Consider the following 21,541-nt stretch of genomic DNA (forward strand, 5'->3'; position numbering starts at 1 on the left):
CCAAGTGCTACTTACAGGGGAGTCTTCCTAGACATGAGCCGCATTCATCTCTACAGAGAGTTTTGGGAAAAACATTCCAGCATTCTCAGGGGAAGGAATGGATGAATGAATGTTAACAGCCCAAGCAGTTCTCACACCCTCCGACACAGGCATACATGCCTTTCTCAGGATCACTACTCCTCGCACTTTCCTCCTCCCCGGCCCTACCTCAAGTGCACACATTTCAAATATATACTATTCTCGAAGATGTCTGCTCACAACAGCTCTATTCGTACTCCCCACCAAGAGAGTACTGGGATATATGAGAGGTGGGTCCTGCAAGAGGAGAACCCGGCCACGGAAACCAGATCCCTGAATGCTGCCTGCCTCGCCTCAAACAACACGAGTGAACTGCTCCCACGCGATTCTGCATTCCACAGAGTGATAGAGAACGGCGCAGAACCACCCTTATAGTGGGGCTGGCATGCCGTGAACGCGCATTTGGGTTAACTGGGACCAGCCGGCTACGAGTATCGGAAGCAGTCGTACTGAATCCATGCGCTGGCCCCGGAAGGCCGAAAGGAGTGGGCGCAACCTCAACTGGCTGGCACTCGATTGGGCGGGGCGGGGCGGCGCGCTCGGATGTAGGTCATCCTCGTCGCCAGTCGACCTGCAGCTGATTGGCCTGTGGGCTCGGGGGCGGGGCCCTAGCGACTGAGGCGATCCGCGGCGCGCGGGCGGTTAGTCCTGCGCTTAGTCCTTGCGGCGGCACGGTCAGACTTAGCGCTCAAGGGTACTGGGGGCTGCAGGAGGCATGGCTGCGACCCCCGTGCCGGGCACCAGGAGGCGGAATGAGCCGCCGGCGCCTCGCCCGGGCCCGCTGCCAGGCACTGGGTGCCCACCGAGCAAGCGGGCCCGGGGCGCCCCAGCAGCCGCAGCGCCGGATCCCGAAGACCCCTTCGGCGCGCACGAGGACTTCACTGCCGACGACCTGGAGGAGCTCGACAGCCTTGCGTCACAGGCCCTAAGCCAGTGCGCGGCGCCCCGGGGCATGTCCGGTGAGTGCGCCTGCGGCCTGTGCCCCCAAGGGCGCTGCATCCGCTCGGGATCCCCTGGAAGCCTGCGGCCTTGGAGCTTCCGGTGTCTTGCCCGACGTGCGCTTTCGCCTTTAAAACATGTAGGAGCACCCTGATTGAAGCAGAGGTTGTGTTCCAAAAGGTCGTTAGATTTGAGGGAGAAACATATAAAGAATGTCAGAAAACCACATAAATACAGAAAACGAGGTTGACATTTTATTTTATTTTCCAAAATTTAGGCTACTTGGTTCTTGGTTCTAAGCAGAGATCCTTACAGCCGGTGGAACACACCACCATCATTAACTATCGCTACCCGCTCATGGGGATCCAGTCTTGGGACAGGTTTGGGGGAAGATTTAGATTTCACGAAGCCTGCTGTTCCCCTTGGGCAGTGTGAGCGTGGGAGGAGCCTGGCACGGGCAAGAATTAAGGGAAATGTATTCTTTTATACAACCAATAAACTGCTAAGGTCCCAAACATTCAGAACAGAAGCAGACCTAGCATTGATGAAAATACAAAAACTACTTCCTAAATGGAGATTACATTCTACATAAGGAATGAGTGAAGTCTTGTGGGGCTCCCAGAAAGAAAAAGGATTTTGGAGGGGTTTGTTTTTTCTTTTTTGTTTTTTTGTGGTTTTTGGCCAGGGCTAGGTTTCAACCTGCCACCTCCCGCATAGGGGACCGGTGCCCTACTCCTTGAGCCACAGGCGCCGCCCGGTTTGTTTTTTCTTGAGACAGAGTTGCCAACAGGCTAGAGTGCTATGAAGTCATAGCTTACAGCAACCTCAAAACTCCTGGGCTCAAGTGATCCTCTTGCCTGAGCCTCCCAAGTAGCTGAGACTACAGGTACCCACTACCTGTAGTTTTTAGAGACAGGGTCTTGCTTTTGCTCAGGCTGGTCTCAAACTCCTCAGCTCAAGCAGTCCACCTGCCTTGGCCTCCCAGAGTGCTAGGATTACAGGTATCTTAAACTCAACACAGTCATTTCCTGGAAACTCAGTCCTCCTTCAAAATCTTCAGAACTGTACTTGCAAAGCAGACATTCATAAAACACTGGTTGATGACCAAATGTTCCACAAGGCAACTATTTCCCCTTCCTTTACCCTACATCTAATTCTTTTCCAAATCCTGTCTACTTTCTTTGAATCCTTTTTTTTTTTGTGGTTTTTGGCCAGGGCTAGGTTTGAACCCGCCACCTTCGGCATATGGGACTGGCCCCTACTCCTTGAGCCACAGGCACCACCCACCTGTCTACTTTCTTTATCCATCTCTGGAATCCATTCTGTTTGCATCCTTTCTACCAGCTCCCTGATCTTTGCCACCATGATTCCTCCCTTGGACAGTAATCTGCTAAATTGGCTCCCCATTTCCAGTCTTGACTCCCTACAAGTCATCTTCACAGTGATCTTTTCAAAACTCGTATGGGGCTGTGTGTCACACAGGTGCATATGAGCATCTCACTGAAAGTCTTTTAATGACTTCCCACTGTTACTAGTATAAAGAACAAAATCATAGGCCGGGCACAGTGGGTCATGCCTGTAATCCTAGCACTCTAGGAGGCCAGTGCAGGTGGATTGCCTGAGCTCACAGGTTCAAGACCAGCCTGAGCAAGAGCGAGACCCTGTCTCTAAAAATAGCTGGGCATTGTGGTGGGTTCCTGTGGTCCCAGCTACTCAGGAGGCTGAGGCAAGAGAATCGCTTGAGCCCAGGAGTCCGAGGTTGCTGTGAGCTATGATGCCAGGGCACTCTACCAAGGTGACAAAATGAAACTTTGTCTCAAAAAAAAAAAAAAAAAAAAAGAACAAAACCCTTAACAAGGCCTTCAAGACCCAGCATGGGCCCTTTCCTACTTTCTAGATTCTAGCTACACTAACTCTCCTTCATCTTTTTTTTTTTTATTGTTGTTGAGACAGTCTCACTATGTTGCCCTTGGTAGAGTGCTGTAGCATCACAGCTCACAGCAACCTCAAACTCTTGAGCTGAAGCAATTCTTTTATCAGCCTCCCAAGTAGCTGGGACTACAAGCGCCTACCACAATGCCTGGCTACTTTTCTGTTGCAATTATCATTGTTGCTTAGGTGGCCCGAGATAGGCTCCTACCCACCAGCCAGCCTCTGTGTATGTGGCAGGTGTGGCCGGGCACCAAGCCAACCCTCCTTCATTCTTTACAATACAAGAACTTTATACATTGTTCTTTCTTGTATACCAAGTGTTCTTTCCATCCATTCATCTCTACTCATCTGGTTAACCCCTGCTTGTCAGCTGTCATCTCATTCAAGTCTTCCTGAGGGGAAGACTAATGCTCCAGTCATTCCACTTGGGTCAGTCTGCCCTTCTGTAGGCTTTCCTGTGTTTGTTCTCTGCAGCTATATCACAGTTGTAATTTTACGTTTATTTATATATTTGTTAAATGTTCTATGACCAAGGTCTGCCTCTATACTATTTTCCTCAGCATTGCATCATACTGTTAAATACTAACATTGCGCCTAGTGTATTGTAGGTGCTCAGTAAATATTGTTGAATAATAAATCACTGAGTTCTGGCTGGTGAGAGCCCCACATCACCTTTTAGCCTTTAGATGAGACTCTTGAAATTGGGTAAGAAATGAGGAAAGGGTGATAGAATCTTTAAAGGATCATTTGTGAGTTTGAATCATTTTCTTAGGTTGGAAAATACCCATATTGTTTACAAGAGCTTTCTCTACTTTCTTTCTTTTTTTTTGAGACACAGTCTCAAGCTGTCACCCTGAGTAGAATGCCAGTGGCTTCACAGGTCACAGCAACCTCAAACTCTTGGGCGTAAACAATTCTCTTGCCTCGGCCTCCCAAGTAGCTGGGATTACAGGCGTCTACCACAATACCCAGCTATTTTTTTTTTTGTTCTTGTTGGCAGTTGTTATTGTTGTTTAGCTGGCTCAGGCCGGGTTCAAGAACCCACCACCCTCAGTGTATGTGCTTGATACCCTAATCACTGAACTATGGGTGCCGCCCTGTACTTTGTTTTCAAAAATGATTTTTTTTTTCAACATTTTCTGGCAGATGTGGGAAAATGTAGAGGCCTGAAAGGTACATGGCAACTGTTTTTGTTTGTTGTTTTTTTTTCTTCAGTTAACTCTAAAACAGTGGTTCTCAACCTTACTAATGCCCGGGCCCTTTAATACAGTTCCTCATGTTGTGGTGACCCCCAACCATACAATTATTTTCGTTGTTACTTCATGACTGTAATTTTGCTACTATTATGAATCATAATGTAAATATCTGATATGCAGGATGTGTTTAGGCGACCCCTGTGAAAAGGTCATTCGATCCCCAAAGGGGTCCTGACCCACAGGTTGAGAACCGCTGCTCTAAAAGATGGTTATTGGAAACCCTCATAGTATTTTTCATAAGGACCTGCCAAGTTTTATTTTAATAAGACAGAGTGAAGAGGAAATGTCTTGAAAGATAGCATCAATCTTTTATTTAACTAAGCGCTGCCTTTCATTTTGAAATAAATGATACAATTTCTTTTTTATTGTTGCAGTTTGGCCTGGGCCAGGTTTGAACCCACCACCCTTGGTATATGGGGCCAACGCCCTAGTCACTGAGCTGCAGGCCTCCGGAAAGGAAAGAAATGATACAGTTTCTTTCTTTTTTTTTAGAGACAGAGTCTCACTTTGTTGCCCTCAGTAGAGTGCTGTAGCGTCACAGCTCACAGCAACCTCCAGCTCTTGGGCTTAGGCGATTCTCTTGCCTTAGTCTCCGGAGTAGCTGGGACTACAGGCACCTGCCACAACACCCAGCTGTTTTTTTGTTGCAGTTTGTCCGGGGCTGGGTTCAAACCACGCCACCCTCAGTATATGAGGCCAGCGCCCTACTCACTGAGCCAAGGCACCACCCAAGAAATGATACAATTTCAAATTGGAACTTCCTTCTCAAGAAGTGGTATAAGAGGCTCAGCGCCCATAGCACAGTGGTTACGGCACCAGCCACATACACCGTGGGAGCTGGGTTCAAACCTAGCCCAGGTCAGCTAAACAACAATGATAACTGCAACAAAAACTAGCCAGGCGTTATGGCAAGCACCTGTAATCCCACCTACCTGAGAGGTTGAAGCAAGAGAATTGCTTAAGCCCAAGAGTTTGAGGTTGCTGTGAGCTGTGACACCATGGCACTCTACCAAGGGCGACATGGTGAGACTCTGTCTCAAAAAAAAAAAAAAAAAAGAGCATAACATTGATTTAAGATACAATCTTCCGGGTGGCGCCTGTGGCTCAGTCGGTAAGGCGCCAGCCCCATATACCGCGGGTGGCGGGTTCAAACCCGGCAAAAAAAAATAAAAAAGATACAATCTTCCATAAAAATTAAGTTTGCACAATTCATTGGGGAAATGCATATGTACTTTGTACTGTTAGTCAATGTAATTCTCCATGGATCACAAGTATTATAGCCAAGAACAAAACAATACAACAAAAAGTTGAGTTATCCAGTCAAATTTATAGTTACCCTGATGTAAAAAAAAAAAAAATTCAAGGCTCAGCACCTGTAGTTTAGTGGTTAGGGTGCTTGCCACATGCACCAAGGCTGGTAGGTTTGAACCCAGCCAAGGCCTGTTAAAACAATAACAAAAAAAAAAGGATAGCCAGACATTATGGTGGATGCCTGTAGTGCCAGCTACTTGGGAGGCTGAGGCAAGAGAATTACTTAAGCCCAAGAGTTTGAGGTTGCTATGAGCTCTGACACCACAGTACTGTACCAAGGGGAAAAAATTCAAAATAATACTGAACTTTCCAAACAAATCCATTTGATGACCATGATCAGACTAGATTTTCGTCTTCTTTTTCTTTTTTTTTTTTGAGACAGAGTCTCACTCTGTCACCCTGGGTAGAGTGCCGTGGTGTCACAGCTCAGAGCAACCTCCAACTCTTGGGCTTAAGCATTTTTCTTGCTTCAGCCTCGCAAGTAGCTGGGACTATAGGTGCCCACTATAATGCCGGCTATTTTTTGGTTGTAGTTGTCATTGTTGTTTGGCAGGCCTGGGCTGGGTTCGAACCCGCCAGCTCCAGTGTATGTGGCTGGCACCCTAGCCACATGAGCTACAGGTGCTGAGCCAGATTTTATTCTATTATATAAAAAATGATTAGACAACCACATAATATCAAGAGTCTTCAACACAGTGGATTCCATTTTGGTAAGAAATAAAAGAAAACATGTAGTCCTAAAATTTTTTTAGCTCTCCATAGCATATGTCATATAAAATTAAAGTTCTGCTTCTAAAAATATGGGAACTGTTTCTTACAGGTGTACATAAGGTCCACAAGTTAGATGGAATGTCAAAAAACCCTGCAGAGAAAAACAGAGCAAGTATTCCAGTTAAAGATAATTTCGAATTAGAGGTACTTCAGGCACAATACGAAGAACTTAGAGAAAAGGTAAGTGATTTCTGGTTTTTGTAGCAAATTCATTTCACTTATTCATTCTATGATGAAATATATAAAAGTTTTTTTTTTTGTTGTTTTTTTTTTTTTGGAGACAGTCTCAAACTGTTGCCCTGGGTAGAGTGCTGTGGCGTCACAGCTTACAGCAACCTCCATCTCTTGGGCTCAAGCAATTCTCTTGCCTCAGCCTCCCAAGCCCCCGGGACTACAGGTGTCCGCCACAGTGCCTGGCTATTTTTTGGTTGTAGTTGTCATTGTGTTAGCTGGCCCTGGCCGAATTTGAACCCACCAGCCTTGGTGTATGTGGCCGGCACCTTACCCACTAAGCTTCAGGTGCTGCCCTATATAAAAGTTTTTAAACAAGAGTCTAGATTCATCCCCATGAAATGAGAGAATGCTGGAGAAAAAAAACCAGAAAAATTCAGCTAAAAGAAACTAAATTGTGAGATTTCTAATAGCCAAAGTAAGATTAAAAAAAAATGCTGTATAGCAGATCCAAAAAAAGATACAGATTATTTGGTAGTGAGATGAATAATAGCATTTATCTTTGTATGAAGAACACATCATTTAAAAAAAGAGGAAGAACACGTTATCATAATGGTTGCTATTTTCATTAGCAGTTTTGCAAGAAAGCAGACATCCTTCATATGATCATATACAGGTTCCTCAGAAAAGCAGGAACATAATGTCGACTTTGAATTCTGTGAAGTGTGTGACCTAGATTGTTAAATGCCTCTTAGAGCCTAAAGAATCTGCATATGTAAGTGACAAGTATATCTCTAACCTATCTTACTGGATATAAGCTATCTCATGAACAAGCCTAGCAAACCATGGTGATGTCTGGTTGGTACAGATATATTTTGAGCGTTAATTAGTGTGTTGGGCATGTTTTTTCTGTGCTTTCTCTATCTCAGCTACATATTAAAACAAAATACATAAGTCATTTTCCTTTACCAACTTTTCACAAGTTTAATTTGGGATTTATAGCTGAAGGCAATGGAAGAAGAAGTCCTCATTAAGAATGGAGAAATTAAAATTTTGCGGGACTCACTGCATCAGACAGAATCTATTCTAGAGGAACAGAGAAAATCACATTTTCTTCTTGAGCAAGAGAAAACCCAAGCACTCAGTGACAAAGAAAAAGAGTTCTCTAAAAAGGTGAGCCAGAACATTGGTTTTGCATGTTATGGATACCAGCTTTGCCTGCTCACTAGATTAGAATTTCTAGAAACAGGTTTAAATTAGAGCCTTTTTGGTAGGTCAGAAACTCAATATAAGTCTGGGTGTGGTGGCTCATACCTACAATCCTAGCACTCTGGGAGGCTGAGGTGGATGGATAGCTCACGGGTTCAAGAACACTTTGAACAAGAGCAAGACCCCATCTCTAAAAATAGCTGGACGGCTCGTCTCCTGTAGCTCAGAAGCTAGGGTGCCAGCCACATACACTGGAGCTGGCAGGTTCGAATCCAGCCCGGGCCTGCCAAACAATGACAACTACAACCAAAAAATAGCTGGGCATTGTGGCAGGCCCCTGTAGTCCCAGCTACTTGGGAGGCTGAGGCAAGAGAATCGCTTGAGCCCAAGAGTATGAGGTTGCTGTGAGCTATGACGCCATAGCACTCTACCCAAGGGCAACAAAGTGACACTCTGTTTCAAAAATTAATTAATTAATTAATTAAAAAATAAATTTAATTGAACTAACTTGGAGGAAACGTATTGGCTTCCCAAGTCTGGGAAAAACAGATGTGTGCTGGGGCTTTGAATGATTTAAACCTGGCCAGGACACGTTTTTATTCTCTATGCAATAGATAGTCTCCAGCCTGATTTTCAGAGTTTGCTTTCTCCATAAAGTCCTGGGCTCATATTTTATAACTCCAGAGATAGTTAAGATTTGGCCTCTCTCATTTCAAATTCTGAAATTCTGAGGAAGGCTCTGTGCTAGATGTGTTAAATTCATTGTTCTACATAATCGCTCCAACCATGACGAAGCCAAGTATTTAATAGTATAGATGTCAAAAGTCTCAGGCTAAGTAAATGGTAGAGCTGATATTTGAACCCTCACAATAGTTAGTCAAATATCTTTCTAGAGCACCATGTTGTCATTAGGAAGAAAGCTAATGTTTGATTTTTAGAACATTTACATCACAGCAGACTTTCTTTTTTTTTTTTTCCTCTTACACAAGGGGATCATCTCACTCTGTCACCCCAGGCTAGAGTGCAGTGGCATAATCATAGTTCACTATAGCCTTGAACTCCTGGGCTCAAGTGATTCTCCCACTTCAGCCTCTCAAAGTGCTGGGATTACAGGCATGAACCTCCATGCTCAACCCAGGGTGTACTTTCATATGTATTTTTCGTTTTTTCCTTTACTAGCTTGGGATTTTGAAACCTAGAGGTATTTTCATGTATATGATGGGACGATTACAAGTTTGTTTCTTTTTCCTTCCAGCTCCAATCACTGCAGTCTGAACTCCAGTTTAAAGATGCAGAGATGAACGAATTAAGGACAAAACTTCAGAGCAGTGAACGAGCAAATAAACTCACTGCTCCCTCCATTTCCCATGTCAGGTAATGATGGTGCTGGAGGTGTTAGTTCAGTTTTGCATTGTTAAATGAAAGTCTGTATAACAATATCAAACTAGTCCTTAAAAAAAGCCATTTAGATTCTACCACCTGGGCAGAAATCCTCCTCTCTGGAGGATTCAAGGTGGTTTGGATGAGACTTGAATGGGTAGAGGCATCACAGCAGAAAAGCCCGTACTCTAATAGTGCTTCCTCTCTATGGGACCTTATAAACACAGTTTCTTAAAACTAGTAAAAGCTTAGTGTACTCCCACCTAACAGGCACAATGTAAGGGTATATGGCATACTCTCTGGATGTGGGATACAACTACAATAGGAACCTTACCTAAGAAAAGTAAACATTGTAATCTAATCATTTGTGCACTCATATTAATCTGAAATTTAAACAAAAAAATTTTTTAAGGCCAGGTGTGGTGGCTCACGCTGATAATCCTAGCACTCTGGGAGGCTAAGGTGGGTAGATTGCCTGCACTCACAGGTTTGAGACCAGTCTGAACCAGATCAAGACCACGTCTCTATAAAAAACAAAAATAGCAGAGCATTGTGGCAGGCACCTATAGTCCCAGCTACTCGGGAGGTTAAGGTACGAGAATCATTGAGCTCAAGAGTTTGAGGTTGCTGTGAGCTATCACACCATGGCACTCTACCAAAGGTGACAAAATGAGATTATCTCCAAAAAAATAAAATAGCTTAAAAATATATATATATATTTTTTAATAATTATTGAAAAAAAAGAAGACTGGAAAAAGCTGGAAAGGTGACCTCTGATCTGGGGTTGGGCCAGTCTTCATTTTGATGTAATTTGTTTAACATAATTGATTTTGCTGCAAATATGAGTGTATTTTCTTTTTTTTTTTTTTTTTTTTGTGGATTTTGGCCGGGGCTGGGTTTAAACCCGCCACCTCCAGCATATGGGACTAGCGCCGTACTCCTTGAGCCACAGGCACTGCCCAATATGAGTGTATTTTAGTTACAACTACTTGTAAGATTTTTTTCTCATATACTGCCCTGAGACGTGTCCAACAGCCCCCTCTACTGCCAGAAGTGCTCAGTTTGTTAAAGTCTCTGTCTTGTTCTCTCCCTGCCAGAGAAGTCTGGCACTATCAGTGTCAGCCCTTGAAATTTGAACAGTGTCAGTTGGGACATCTTTTTCTAGTACTGAACATTCTACGGCCTTTACTCATTATGGGCACCTTATGAAATTGAACTCTCCATGCTGTATGTAGTCCATATAAGACAGGAGAGCTGAGGGAGTCCTCTTAACACATTAGTAATAGAAAGGTCTCAGCATTGCATGATTAGATCAGAGCATTAAGGCCTCTTCCCTAACATAAAGATGTTGGCACTAAAGAACTTACTCAGTTTTCAATGATTATTTCTAAGGGAGGGGGAGATGCTTTTCTGGGAAAGAAAACAGTAGGTGTTTTTGTTTGTTTGTTTGTTTTTTGGAGACAAAGTCTGACTTTGTCACCCTTGCAGAGTGCTGTGGCATCATAGCTCAAAGCAACCTCAAACGTTATCAAAATGTTAATATTTATTTTGATAAACCTCTTTCAATTAAAGTCTTTAGATTCAGTCTGTCACTGTTAAAAAATTGGTAGTCTCTGCATGTGCAGAGGAGGAACTTTATCTTAAAATTGACCAACCCCAACTGTGTGGGATATACACTTGAATCGCTGAAGATCCAAATATGATTTGAATTCCATGACATTTGTACACTGGGAAAATGTTATCTCTATTTTAATTACTGTTATAATCATGTTTGTATAATTGATTCATTTACTGACTTTGGATTTTTGTTTTTAAGAGGATGTATAAATTTTTACCTATTGAAATAAAATTTAATATCAAAGGCCAGGCACTGTGGCTCTCAATTGTGATCCTAGCATTCTGGGAGTCTGAGGCAGGTGAATTGCCTGAGCTTAGGAGTTGGAGGCCAGCCTGAGCAACATAGAGACCCTGTCTCTAAAAATAGCTGGGCTTTGTGGCAGGTGCCTGTAGTCCCAGCTACTCTGGAGGCTGAGGCAAGAGAATCACTTAAGCCCAAGAGTTTGAGGTTGCTGTGAGCTGTGACACCACGGCACTCTATCCAGGGCAACGTAGTGAGACTCTGTCTCAAAAAAAAAAGAAGAGTGGCGCCTGTGGCTCAAAGGAGTAGGGCACCAGCCCCATATACTGGAGGTGGCGGGTTCAAACCCAGCCCCAGCCAAAAACTGCAAAAAAAAAAAAAAAAGATCGTTCCAACTCTGTTAAGATATTTTGGGTGGAATTAGAAATAGTAAGGGAATTATGGCCAATATTTTTGGGTGCTTAGAAAAATATGGTAATAAAGACTTTTCCATAATTTGGATCAAAATGCCTAGAATTTTGCACTGCTATCCTGGCAAAGAATGACAGGCATGTAACAGATAAAATCTTTGGTTAAAAGACCTAGACCTGAAAAGTTTAAAGTTTGTTAGTTTTATAACCCAGTATTTTAAGTGGTTTTAGCAGAATCATTTCTTTGCTTTCATAGTTAACTTTTTCCAGTCCTAGGAAAAGCCCTTCTGTGGTTATAAAGCCAGAAGCATATTCTCCACAATTTGGAAAAACATCTTTTCCTACAAAGGAGTCTTTTAGTGCTAACATGTCCCTTCCCCACCCCTGCCAGACAGAGCCAGGATACAAGCCTCTTGTGGGCAGAGAGGGTAAGTCAGTCTAATACTATATAACAAACTACCCAAACTTAGGGCTTACAACAATAATTATTTTCTCCCAATTTCTGTCTGACAGGGCATAGCGGGATTCAGGTTATCTCTATGGGGACTGAAATCACTAACAACTTATCCGAGGCTGAAAGATCAATTTCAGAGTGCCACACATAATAGCTGGCGGCATAATTCTCTCCACACAGGCCTCTCCACAGGGCTACTGAGTGTCCTCATAACCTGGTGAATGACTTCCTCTAGTGATAGTAAACCCAGAGAGAGAGCCAGGTAGAAACTATCCTTTCTTTTTTTTTTTTTTTTTTTTTTTGAGACAGAGTCTTACTATATCACCCTTGGTGTCACACCTCACAGCAACCTCAAACTCTTGGGCTCAAGTGATTCTCTTGCCTCAGCCTCCCAAGTAGCTGGGACTACAGGCCCCACCCCACAATGCCCGGCTATTTTTTGTTGCAGTTGTCATTGTTGGTTATCTCGCCCGGGCCTGGTTCAAACCTGCCAACTTGGGTGTATGTGGCTGGCACCATAACCACTGTGCTACAGGTGTGGAGTCCAGAAGTTATCCTTTTAATGGCCTAGCCTCAGAAGTCACATAGCATCACTTTTGCTACATTGTATTTGTTAGAAGCAAGTTACTGAGTCACATTCAAGGAAAAGGAAGCTAGGCTATTCCTTTTGAAGAGAGTTATGTTAAATAATTTGTGGGTTGTTTTTTTTGTTTGTTTGTTTGTTTGTTTTTTAAGACAGGGCCTCTTTCTGTCACCCAGAATAGAGTGCAGTGGAAGGCTTGAACTCCTGTATTCAAGTGATCCTCATGTCTCAGCCTCCCAAGTAGGTGGGACTATAGGTACATGCCACCATGTCCTACTAAGAGATGGGGTCTGCTGTGTTACCCAGACTGGCCTCAAACTCCTGGCCTCGAGTGATCCTCCCATCTTAGCCTGAGCCACCATGCTCAGCCTGGGCATATTTTAAAACCATCACAGTCAGTATCTATTGACCATTATAGAAACAGCTAGTATGTAGGGACCTGTGTTCTTTTTCTAGTCCAGCCTTGAGTTTGTATGACTTAGTCCAGACTAGGGAATGCTGCTGCTTCTGGAGAGAGACAGTCTAATGTTAGTATGTTTCTGCTATGCTTGTTTATCTTATAATATATAAACTGTCTTCCCCATTGTTAGCCTTTTCACATCATTGGCCATCACACTACTTCTGAGAAACTGTACGCAACTTGTATTTTTGGTGTCTGGCAGCTAAAGGAGCAGTATAGGGTAGTGTAAAAAGTGGACAGTAGAGCCCAACAGCCTGGATGTGAGTCCCAGTCATACTGCTTTTACTGGCTTAAATGATTTGAGCAAGTCTCTTAACCTCCATGCCTCAGTTTCCCTACCCGTAAAACAAAACTAATGATAATTCCTAATACAAATGAGCTTGTATATGTAAGGCTCTTAGGGCAGTGTTTGACACATAAGAAACACCATATAAATGTGAGCAATTACTATTTTTGTCTTATTTATTTATTTATTTATTTATTATTTTTTTTTTGTAGAGACAGAGTCTCACTTTATGGCCCTCGGTAGAGTGCCATGGCATCACACAGCTCACAGCAACCTCCAACTCCTGGGCTTAAGCGATTCTCTTGCCTCAGCCTCCCAAGTAGCTGGGACTACAGGCGCCCGCCACAACGCCCAGCTATTTTTTGATTGCAGTTCAGCCGGGGCCGGGTTTGAACCCGCCACCCTCGGTATATGGGACCGGTGCCTTACCGACTGAGCCACAGGCACCGCCCCTAATTTATTTATTTTTATTTATTTTATTTTTTGAGACAGAGTCTCAAGCTATCACCCTGGGTAGAGTGCTGTGACATCACAGCTCACACCAACTCCTGGGCCCAAGCGATTCTCTTGCCTCAGCCTCCCAAGTAGCTGGGACTACAGGCGCCTGCCACAACTATTTTTTTTTTTTTTTTTTTTTTTTTTTGTAGAGACAGAGTCTCACTTTATGGCCCTCGGTAGAGTGCCGTGGCATCACACAGCTCACAGCAACCTCCAACTCCTGGGCTTAAGCAATTCTCTTGCCTCAGCCTCCCGAGTAGCTGGGACTACAGGCGCCCACCACAACGCCCGGCTATTTTTTGGTTTGCAGTTTGGCCGGGGGCCGGGTTTGAACCCGCCACCCTCAGTATATGAGGCTGGCGCCCTACCCACTGAGCCACAGGCGCCGCCCCCCAGCTATTTTTTTTTTGACCTGGGCTGGCTTCGAACATGCTAGCTCCGGTGTATGTGGCTGGCACCCTAGCTGCCTGAGCTATAGGTGCCGAGCCAATTTTTGTCTAATTTCATCATCTTGAAGAGAGGCAAACAGCTTAATTTCCTTTACTTGTATGAGTTCTTGTTTTATCTGAGGAAGGTAAAAGGTACTCGGGCTCTTAAGCTGCTTTGCCTCTTGTTCTGAGCCAAGGTTGAAGATGTAGAATAATCTGTGTTTTAAACTCATTACATATAAGAGTTTCTGATATGCCTGTACTTTTGTGGTAACGTTTTGATTTATATTGTATCTAGTTTCAGGTAATAAGACCCACAGTCTGAGAGGTAACCCAATAAAGCAAGAAGAGGCCCAGAAAAGCTTTCTAGACACCTGGCGGCAGAGATCAAACACTCAAGGTACCAGAATCTCTGCTTCTCCTTTGGGGGCCTGCGCTGCTCTAGTTGTCCTCTGTAATACATAGTAGAATTGCCTGGAGAACTTCCTGGGGCTCTGAGAACCAGGCAGTCCTTCAGAGAGTCTAGGGAAGGAGAAGTCTATGACTTAAGCAGAAGACTCTAAAAAAGAAAAAAGGCCAAGAGCAAGTGTGTCCAAAAGCCTTCTGCATCTACAGGCATCTTAATTGGGCTTAATGGCAGTTTAGAGCAGCGGTTCTCAACCTGTGGGTCGAGACCCCTTTTTAACAATGGAAATACACTGGGCGGCGCCTGTAGCTCAAAGGGGTAGGGCGCCGGCCCCGTATGTCGGAGGTGGCGGGTTCAAACCCAGCCCAGGCCAGAAACTGCAAAAAAAAAAAAAAAAATGGAAATACATTGTGGCATTAGGAAGGTTGAGAACCACTGGTTTAAAGGATAGCTGGCACCTGGGCGGCGCCTGTGGCTCAGTGAGTAGGGCGCCGGCCCCATATGCCGAGGGTGGTGGGTTCAAACCCGGCCCCGGCCAAACTGCAACAAAAAATAGCCGGGCGTTATGGCGGGTGCCTGTAGTCCCAGCTGCTTGGGAGGCTGAGGCAAGAGAATCGCGTAAGCCCAAGAGTTGGAGGTTGCTGTGAGCCGTGTGACGCCACGGCACTCTACCCGAGGGCGGTACAGTGAGACTCTGTCTCTACAAAAAAAAAAAAAAAAAGGATAGCTGGCACCTAAGAAACTCACCTTTTCCTTCTGAAGCTATGGAAAAGGTCTCCCATGTCAGAACCTTCCAGAGTCACCTTGTTTTCTGCAGGTGCCATCTTGATAAACCTACTCCTGAAGCAGCCTTTAATCCCAGGATCATCCCTAGGCCTTTGCCACCTCTTGAGCAGTTGTTCTGAGTCTCCCGCTGGCACCTTCTTGCAACCACCAGGGTTTGGCAGGTAAGCATAAAACTCCTAGAAAGCTTGTTTGAGGAGTTCCCAGGAAGCAAATCCCTTTCTTGTTCTGACAAGCCTGGGAGGTCTGTGGGATATGCAGAGAGCCTCCAGGCTATTTGTGACTTTATTTCCATCCCATACTTACCTATTTCCTTTTGTATTTGTTGCCAGTACCTTGGCTGGGATTTCAGGCCTCAGGACCACTGTTTATCATGATGGACCATTTTCCCTCTCAGCCTTGAGAGAAGCACAGAAAGTGGCATTCACTGGACTCAGTCTGGTTGCCAGGGACGAAAGCTTATGTGATGGAGACCCAGGAGAGGGAGGCAGAAGGGCCTTCCCACTCTGCCAGCTTCCTGGAGCCATACACTTCCTACCCCTTGTGCAGTTCTTCATCAGCTTACACTGCCAGGCTCTGCAGGATTTGGCAGCAGCTAAGAGAAGTGGAGTACCTGGGGACTCACCGACACGTTCCTCCTGCATGAGCTCTGGTGTAGAGGCCAGCCCTGAGGACTCAGTTTGCAACCTGGAAGGCTTCTCTGTGGCTTCACTTAGCGTTCTTCAGCACCTGGTGTGCCACAGTGGAGCAGTCGTCTGTCTATTACTGTCAGGAGTGGAGGCGGATTCTGCTGCTGGGGAAGGAAACAGGGGCCTGGTTCACGGACATAGTCGTAGAGATGTGACTTCAGCCCCCAGGGAGGTTGCTGATGACCAAGGACAGCATCCACTGTTGAAGATGCTTCTTCATCTATTGGCTTTCTCTTCTGCAGCAACAGGTCACCTCCAAGGCAGTGTCCTGAGCCAGTGCCTTAAGGTTTTGGTGAAATTAGCTGAAAACACTTCCTCTGATTTCTTGCCCAGGTATAAAGCCGCAGGGAGTCATGATTCTTTGTGGGTCTTACCTGACCTTTTATTATTATTATTTTGTAGAGACAGTCTCACTCTATCACCCTCAGTAGAGTACAGGGGTGTCACACAGCTCACAGCAACCTCCAACTCCTGGACTTAGGCGATTCTCTTGCCTCAGCCTCCCAAGTAGCTGGGACTACAGGCGCCTGCCACAATGCCCGGCTATTTTTTGTTGTTGTTGTTGTTGTTGTAGTTTGGCCAGGGCTGGGTTTGAACCCGCCACCCTTGGTATATGAGGCACCCACTGAGCCACAGGCTCTGCCCTTATGTGACCCTTGTACTTCGTTCACATCTTGACTTACCTACTCAGTTGTGAGGCTTGGTTCCAAGAGTTCTGAAGTGATGGGAACTGGGGCCAGGTGTTAGGAGAATCAAGAAAGTGGTTTATTTGGTTTCATTCTACCTCTTAATAATAGGTAAGCAAGAGGCACTCATGATAAAAGGAGGCTTTTAGCCTCTATGGAAGAAGATCCTGCCCCAGGACAAAGGCTGAACCTAGAAGCCTTTGAACCTGAGATATGGATCAGGTGAAGACCACATACCACAACCACATTTAAATTGAGTGGGTTTAAGGGAGTAAAGGGTATGAGGAGGGTCGGCAGCCTATGAGCTGGCCTTGTGGAGAGTTTCTGACCATCATCATTGTGCCCACCTCTAGCATGAATCTCAGGTTGCCTGTTTTTCTTAGTATTTGTTGGAAGTGGTAGTATAGTTAACCTAACTAATGAACACATTATCATAACTAACTTGGGATTCCAGGGGCACAAGATTGGGAGGAACTATAAACACCATCCAGCTCACACTCTCATCCAGTAATCCAGTCTCCTGCCCAGGACTCTTGCAAGAGGTCAGTTCTTACGTTGGAATGACTCCATCAGCGTATCTTAAGTCATCGCATATCTGAGCTTGGCACTCGTATTTCCTAAAAACACTTCTGAATCCTGAATATTTTGGGTTGTTCTGATCCATCCTAAAGGTGGTACTCAGAGCTGGACACAGTATTGCAGTGCAGTGTGGACAGCAGGATTGGAGGTGGCAGGCCTTTCACCCAGCAGGGGCCCAGCTCACAGTGGCTTTTTGTTTCTTACTTGGTAAATGAATGAATTCCAGAAACCATGTTCTTACCAATTCTCTTGGTAGACACACCATCATTCCTGTTGAGCTTGCCCACAGAGACACTCAAAAATATAATGGCTGCTCACTGCAGGCAGGATGCCTTCTGTTCACTGGCACATGTGACACAATCATGGCCCTGCAACTTCACACCTAGCACAGAGCCTGCTCACTGTAAGCACTCAGTATTTGTTGAGTGTAAGCCCCGAATTGAGGCAGGGGAAACTGAAAGCCTATAAGGCATGCTGAGGTTTTAAGCCAGTGGGTCTCCTGAACCATTGCCCCGTCTCTGTCTGACGTTATCTCCTACTCAGTGCTTCTTTTCAGAACTCCTTCCTGCCTATGTGCTTAAGCTGAACCTCACTCCACACAGCTTCCTGTTCACCTTGGAGTGAAAGCTGGGGTCAGCGATGTTGTTGGGGCTCTAAAGCAGCATGTGATGCAAAATAAGGAGCCAAGAAGGCTGCAGTCTCCTGTCCCTCAGTGGCCTTGTAAAGGATGTCCTTGCCTACCCAGGCTTAGAAAAAGATCATCTTGGGCAGCGCCTGTGGCTCAAAGGAGTAGGGCACTGGGCCCATATGCTGGAGGTGGTGGGTTCAAACCCAGCCCCAGCCAAAAACTGCAAAAAGAAAAAGATCATCTTTGCCTTCCTAGGTCTAGTGCATTATTGTAGCCTAAGGGGGCCAGGGTTGCCAGGTACTTTTGACAACCTAGGTCTTACCTCAACTTTAATCAAAGCAGCATGATTTACCTATTTGGATTCCAGGGGCTCTCCATAAAATTTCATTTAAAAGGAAGGTTTTGAAGCTATCAAAAATAACTTGGAAACCATTGTGTTATGTATAAAGGACTTAGCAGATTAGTTAGGGGCCACTTGCAGCCCAGTTATGAGATCAGGTAACAATCAAGTTAAATTATAATTTCCTAAGAGTTGCACATTCCCTGCATTCCCTGGCATCTAAAGAGCATTCAGCTTCTTTTCTATTGGGTTTGTTTGTTTCTTTGAGGCAGTCTTACTTTGTCACCCTCTTTAGTGTTTGTTTGTTTTTAAAGAGACAGTCTCACTTTATCACCCTCGGTAGAGTGCCATGGCATCACAGCTCACAGCAACCTCCAACTCCTGGGTTTAGGCAATTCTCTTCCCTCAGCCTCCCAAGTAGCTGGGGCTACAGGCACCCACCACAACACCCGGCTATTTTTTGTTGCAGTTTGGCTGGGGCTGGGTTTGAACCCACCACCCTTGGTATATGGGGCCGGCGCCCTACTCACTGAACCACAGGTGCCACCCTAGTGTTTGGTTTATCGAGAGTCAAAGTCTCACTTTGTCACCCTGGCTAGAGCACAGTGCTGTTGTCATAGCACATAGCAACCTCAAATTCTTGGGTTCAAGTGATCCTCCTGCCTCAGCCTCCCAAATAGCTGGGACTACAGGCATGTGCCACTAGGCCCTGCTAGTTTTTCTATTTTTTAGTAGAAATTGGTGGGAGCGGGGCGGGAGGGGTGTCTCACTTTTGCTCAAGATACTCTCGAACTCCTGACTTCAGGCAGTCCACCCACCTCCGCCTCCCAGAGTATTAGAATTACAAGCATGAGCCACCACACTCAGCCGAGATCTCAGTGATCTCATAAGATTCACCATAGTCAAGTCTGTGTGTCACTCTGGACCCCTGGCCAGTCCTTTGATAGGCACAGAATATTTCTCTTATGCGAGTTAATGACTTCCATTTCTGTTAGGGGGCTGAGGCTGGAACATGAGAAGGCCAGGAGTACATGTCCCAGTTACTGGGTAATGCTGTCTCAGATAAGGCCCTGTCATCTCTAAGCCACAGCAGCCTTGCAGTGAGAACACCCACTTGTTCATAGCAACTAGGAGGTAGCTGGGCCAGCATTTGAACCCAGGTCTGGCTGGCTTAAGCCTCTAATTCATAGTGCCCTGCTTTCATTTCTTGTTACTAATATAAGGTAAGAATGGGGAATGGAATTTGGGTTGAGGGTGTCATCTCTGTGGGCCCCCATCTTTTAGGTTCCAGTGCATGTTCCGGTTGTTGCCACGGTGCCTCAGCCCAGAAACACCCCTGCCTAGTGTGCTGCTGACTGTTGAGTTCCTCTCCCTCCTGGCAGACCATGACAAGCTTGCTCCTCAACTCTGTTCCCAATCGGGTAAAGTGGGGTGGGTGGGCAGCTGGGCTGCTTCTGCAGATTGGAGGGAAGGGCTGTGGCAGGGATGGAGCGTGGGGCCTCCTGAGGATTTCTGCAGTTAGTAGCCCAGGCTCAGGGTGAGCAAGGAGACCCTAAGTGAGAAGTGGGGCATCCTTTTCAGAAGGCTGCCTCCTGCTGTTGCTGTACATGTACATCACATCACGGCCTGACAAAGTGGCCTCGGAGACACAGTGGCTTCAGCTGGAACAAGAGGTAAATCCTCCATAGGCCCTTCTAGAGACTGCTCACCACCCCACCCATCCTAAAAACCCACAGAATCTCCTTTTCCTGGGGAGAAAGGAAGTTTTGATATCAAGTAGCTAGAGTGATAAACTCAGTTTGGGGGCTCCACACTACAGATGCAATGCAGGAGAACCCCAGGTTATTATGCAACTTGGCAAAATTGCCTGATAACTGATTCTATCCCGGCTTTGGAGCCCGATGACTGGAAGTGGGCCTGCAGGCAAGTGTGTTGAAGAGGCAGATGCTGGCCTGGGAGGGCCCCACAATACCATTTCCTGGGCCCTATTTGTGAAGACAGGTATTTGCTAAAGCAACTGAAGTCCTGTAGCAGAAGCCTGAGAAAATCTCTGTATTGGATTCTCATTCTACCTGGGATGGAAAAGAAACTGTTCTTATTTTAGGCCGTGTGGCTCCTGGCTAAGCTTGGTGTGCAGAGCCCTTCCCCGCCCATAACTGGCTCCGACTGCCAGTGCAATGTGGAGGTGAGTGAGCAGGGGCCAACAGTGTGACAGCTCTGTTGGGTAAGGTGGCCCTGTGCAAGGACCCCATGCCCAGTTCAACCCTCCTCACCTAGGCTGAGCAGGTTGTTAGAGCACAGGACACAGCAAGACTAGGCCTCAGCCTGCTCCTTCTGTCCCCACCAGGTGGTCAGAGCTCTCACAGTGATGTTACACAGACAGTGGCTAACAGTGCGGAGGGCAGGGGGGCCCCCACAGACTGACCAACAGAAGCGGACAGTGAGGTGTCTGCGGGACACGGTGCTGCTGCTGCACAGCCTGTCCCAGAAGGACAAGCTCTTCTCCGTGCACTGTGTGGAGGTCCTGCACCAGTATGACCAGGTGATGCCGGGGGTCAGCATGCTGATTCGAGGGCTTCCTGACGTGACAGATTGTGAAGGTGAGCTGGCAAGGGGGCCTTTCCCTGCCCCATGTGTGAGTTCTCTCTTACGTTTGAGGATAAGTCAGACTTCTTGTCATTACCCCAGCAGTCTTCTGTCTACCACGGCCTTTTCTGGCACTGAAGACATTTTCATTGCCTTCCTGCTGTGGTTCTTCTCTGAGCATATTGCTCATATCCGTTGAGTCAGCCTGGCAGTCATGGTTTTTCCAGAAATACCCGTGTCTGAATTGCCTTTGTATCACTTTGCTTACAGTAGCTGAGGGAGCAAGGCCTGGGCATGGAAGGGACTGGTTAGTTCCTGTGAGGGATTGGGGGAGAAATGGGGCCTACCCCAGTCCCTAGCACTTTTGGGCCTTCACCATAGGACCTTCTTCCTTTTGGCTCAGAGGCAGCCCTGGATGATCTCTGTGCTGCAGAGACAGATGTGGACGACCCTGAGATGGACCGTGGCTGAGGCTGACAAGCATCTGCCCACATGGGTGCACCAGCATGGCTGCTTTTCTCATCTCATCTACTGATTAAAAGCAATGACCAATGACCGGCAGTTCCTGCCAACCTTGTAGTGTTTCCTGAGTCTGATCTGTTTGGCTGAGTGGGAGGGGAGCCCAGAGAGGGAGGCTGGGAGCCTTCTTCCTGTATATGACTGCAAATGAGACCTAGTCCCCATGGTAACTAATCTGCCCTGAGGAAAAAGCCTTGCCCTGCCAGTGGAATTTTTCTGAGTCACACCATTTTGGGCTGGGGCCATGGGAAGAAACCATTGTGTGGTGAAGAAGGAGGTGGCCCTTGGCCCAGGCCCAAAC

General features: G+C 46.0%; 1 protein-coding gene across 5 annotated transcripts; it reads left to right on the forward strand.

Moving 5' to 3' along the window:
* The first annotated feature begins 694 nt into the window (after window positions 1–694).
* Window positions 695–21,262, forward strand: ATRIP (ATR interacting protein). Of its 5 annotated transcripts, none has more exons than XM_053600625.1 (13): window positions 701–1,037; window positions 6,337–6,467; window positions 7,461–7,631; window positions 8,923–9,041; window positions 11,586–11,743; window positions 14,323–14,424; window positions 15,248–15,377; window positions 15,546–16,235; window positions 19,420–19,556; window positions 19,717–19,808; window positions 20,240–20,320; window positions 20,483–20,735; window positions 21,125–21,262. In XM_053600625.1, exons 1-13 carry the CDS (start codon window positions 794–796, stop codon window positions 21,190–21,192), a joined length of 2,376 nt encoding a protein of 791 aa, XP_053456600.1. In that variant the 5' UTR covers window positions 701–793; the 3' UTR covers window positions 21,193–21,262. The 5 variants fall into 5 exon arrangements, with proteins under 5 accessions (XP_053456596.1, XP_053456600.1, XP_053456601.1 ...); XM_053600626.1 differs by having other exon boundaries at window positions 19,720–19,808; XM_053600623.1 differs by lacking the exon at window positions 21,125–21,262 and adding an exon at window positions 20,992–21,080.
* The last annotated feature ends 279 nt before the right edge of the window (window positions 21,263–21,541 follow it).

The sequence above is a fragment of the Nycticebus coucang genome, chromosome 8 (genome assembly GCF_027406575.1).
Source record: "Nycticebus coucang isolate mNycCou1 chromosome 8, mNycCou1.pri, whole genome shotgun sequence".
Classification (NCBI taxonomy): Eukaryota; Metazoa; Chordata; class Mammalia; order Primates; family Lorisidae; genus Nycticebus; species Nycticebus coucang.

Bases quoted from the DNA above. Each gene is read 5' to 3' on its own strand.
- ATRIP (XM_053600621.1), top strand. From the start codon at position 794: ATGGCTGCGACCCCCGTGCCGGGCACCAGGAGGCGGAATGAGCCGCCG. The intron at 11,744-14,322 runs GTAAGTCAGTCT...TATTGTATCTAG, and splicing joins GCCTCTTGTGGGCAGAGAGG to TTTCAGGTAATAAGACCCAC. The intron at 20,321-20,482 runs GTGAGTGAGCAG...TGTCCCCACCAG, and splicing joins ACTGCCAGTGCAATGTGGAG to GTGGTCAGAGCTCTCACAGT.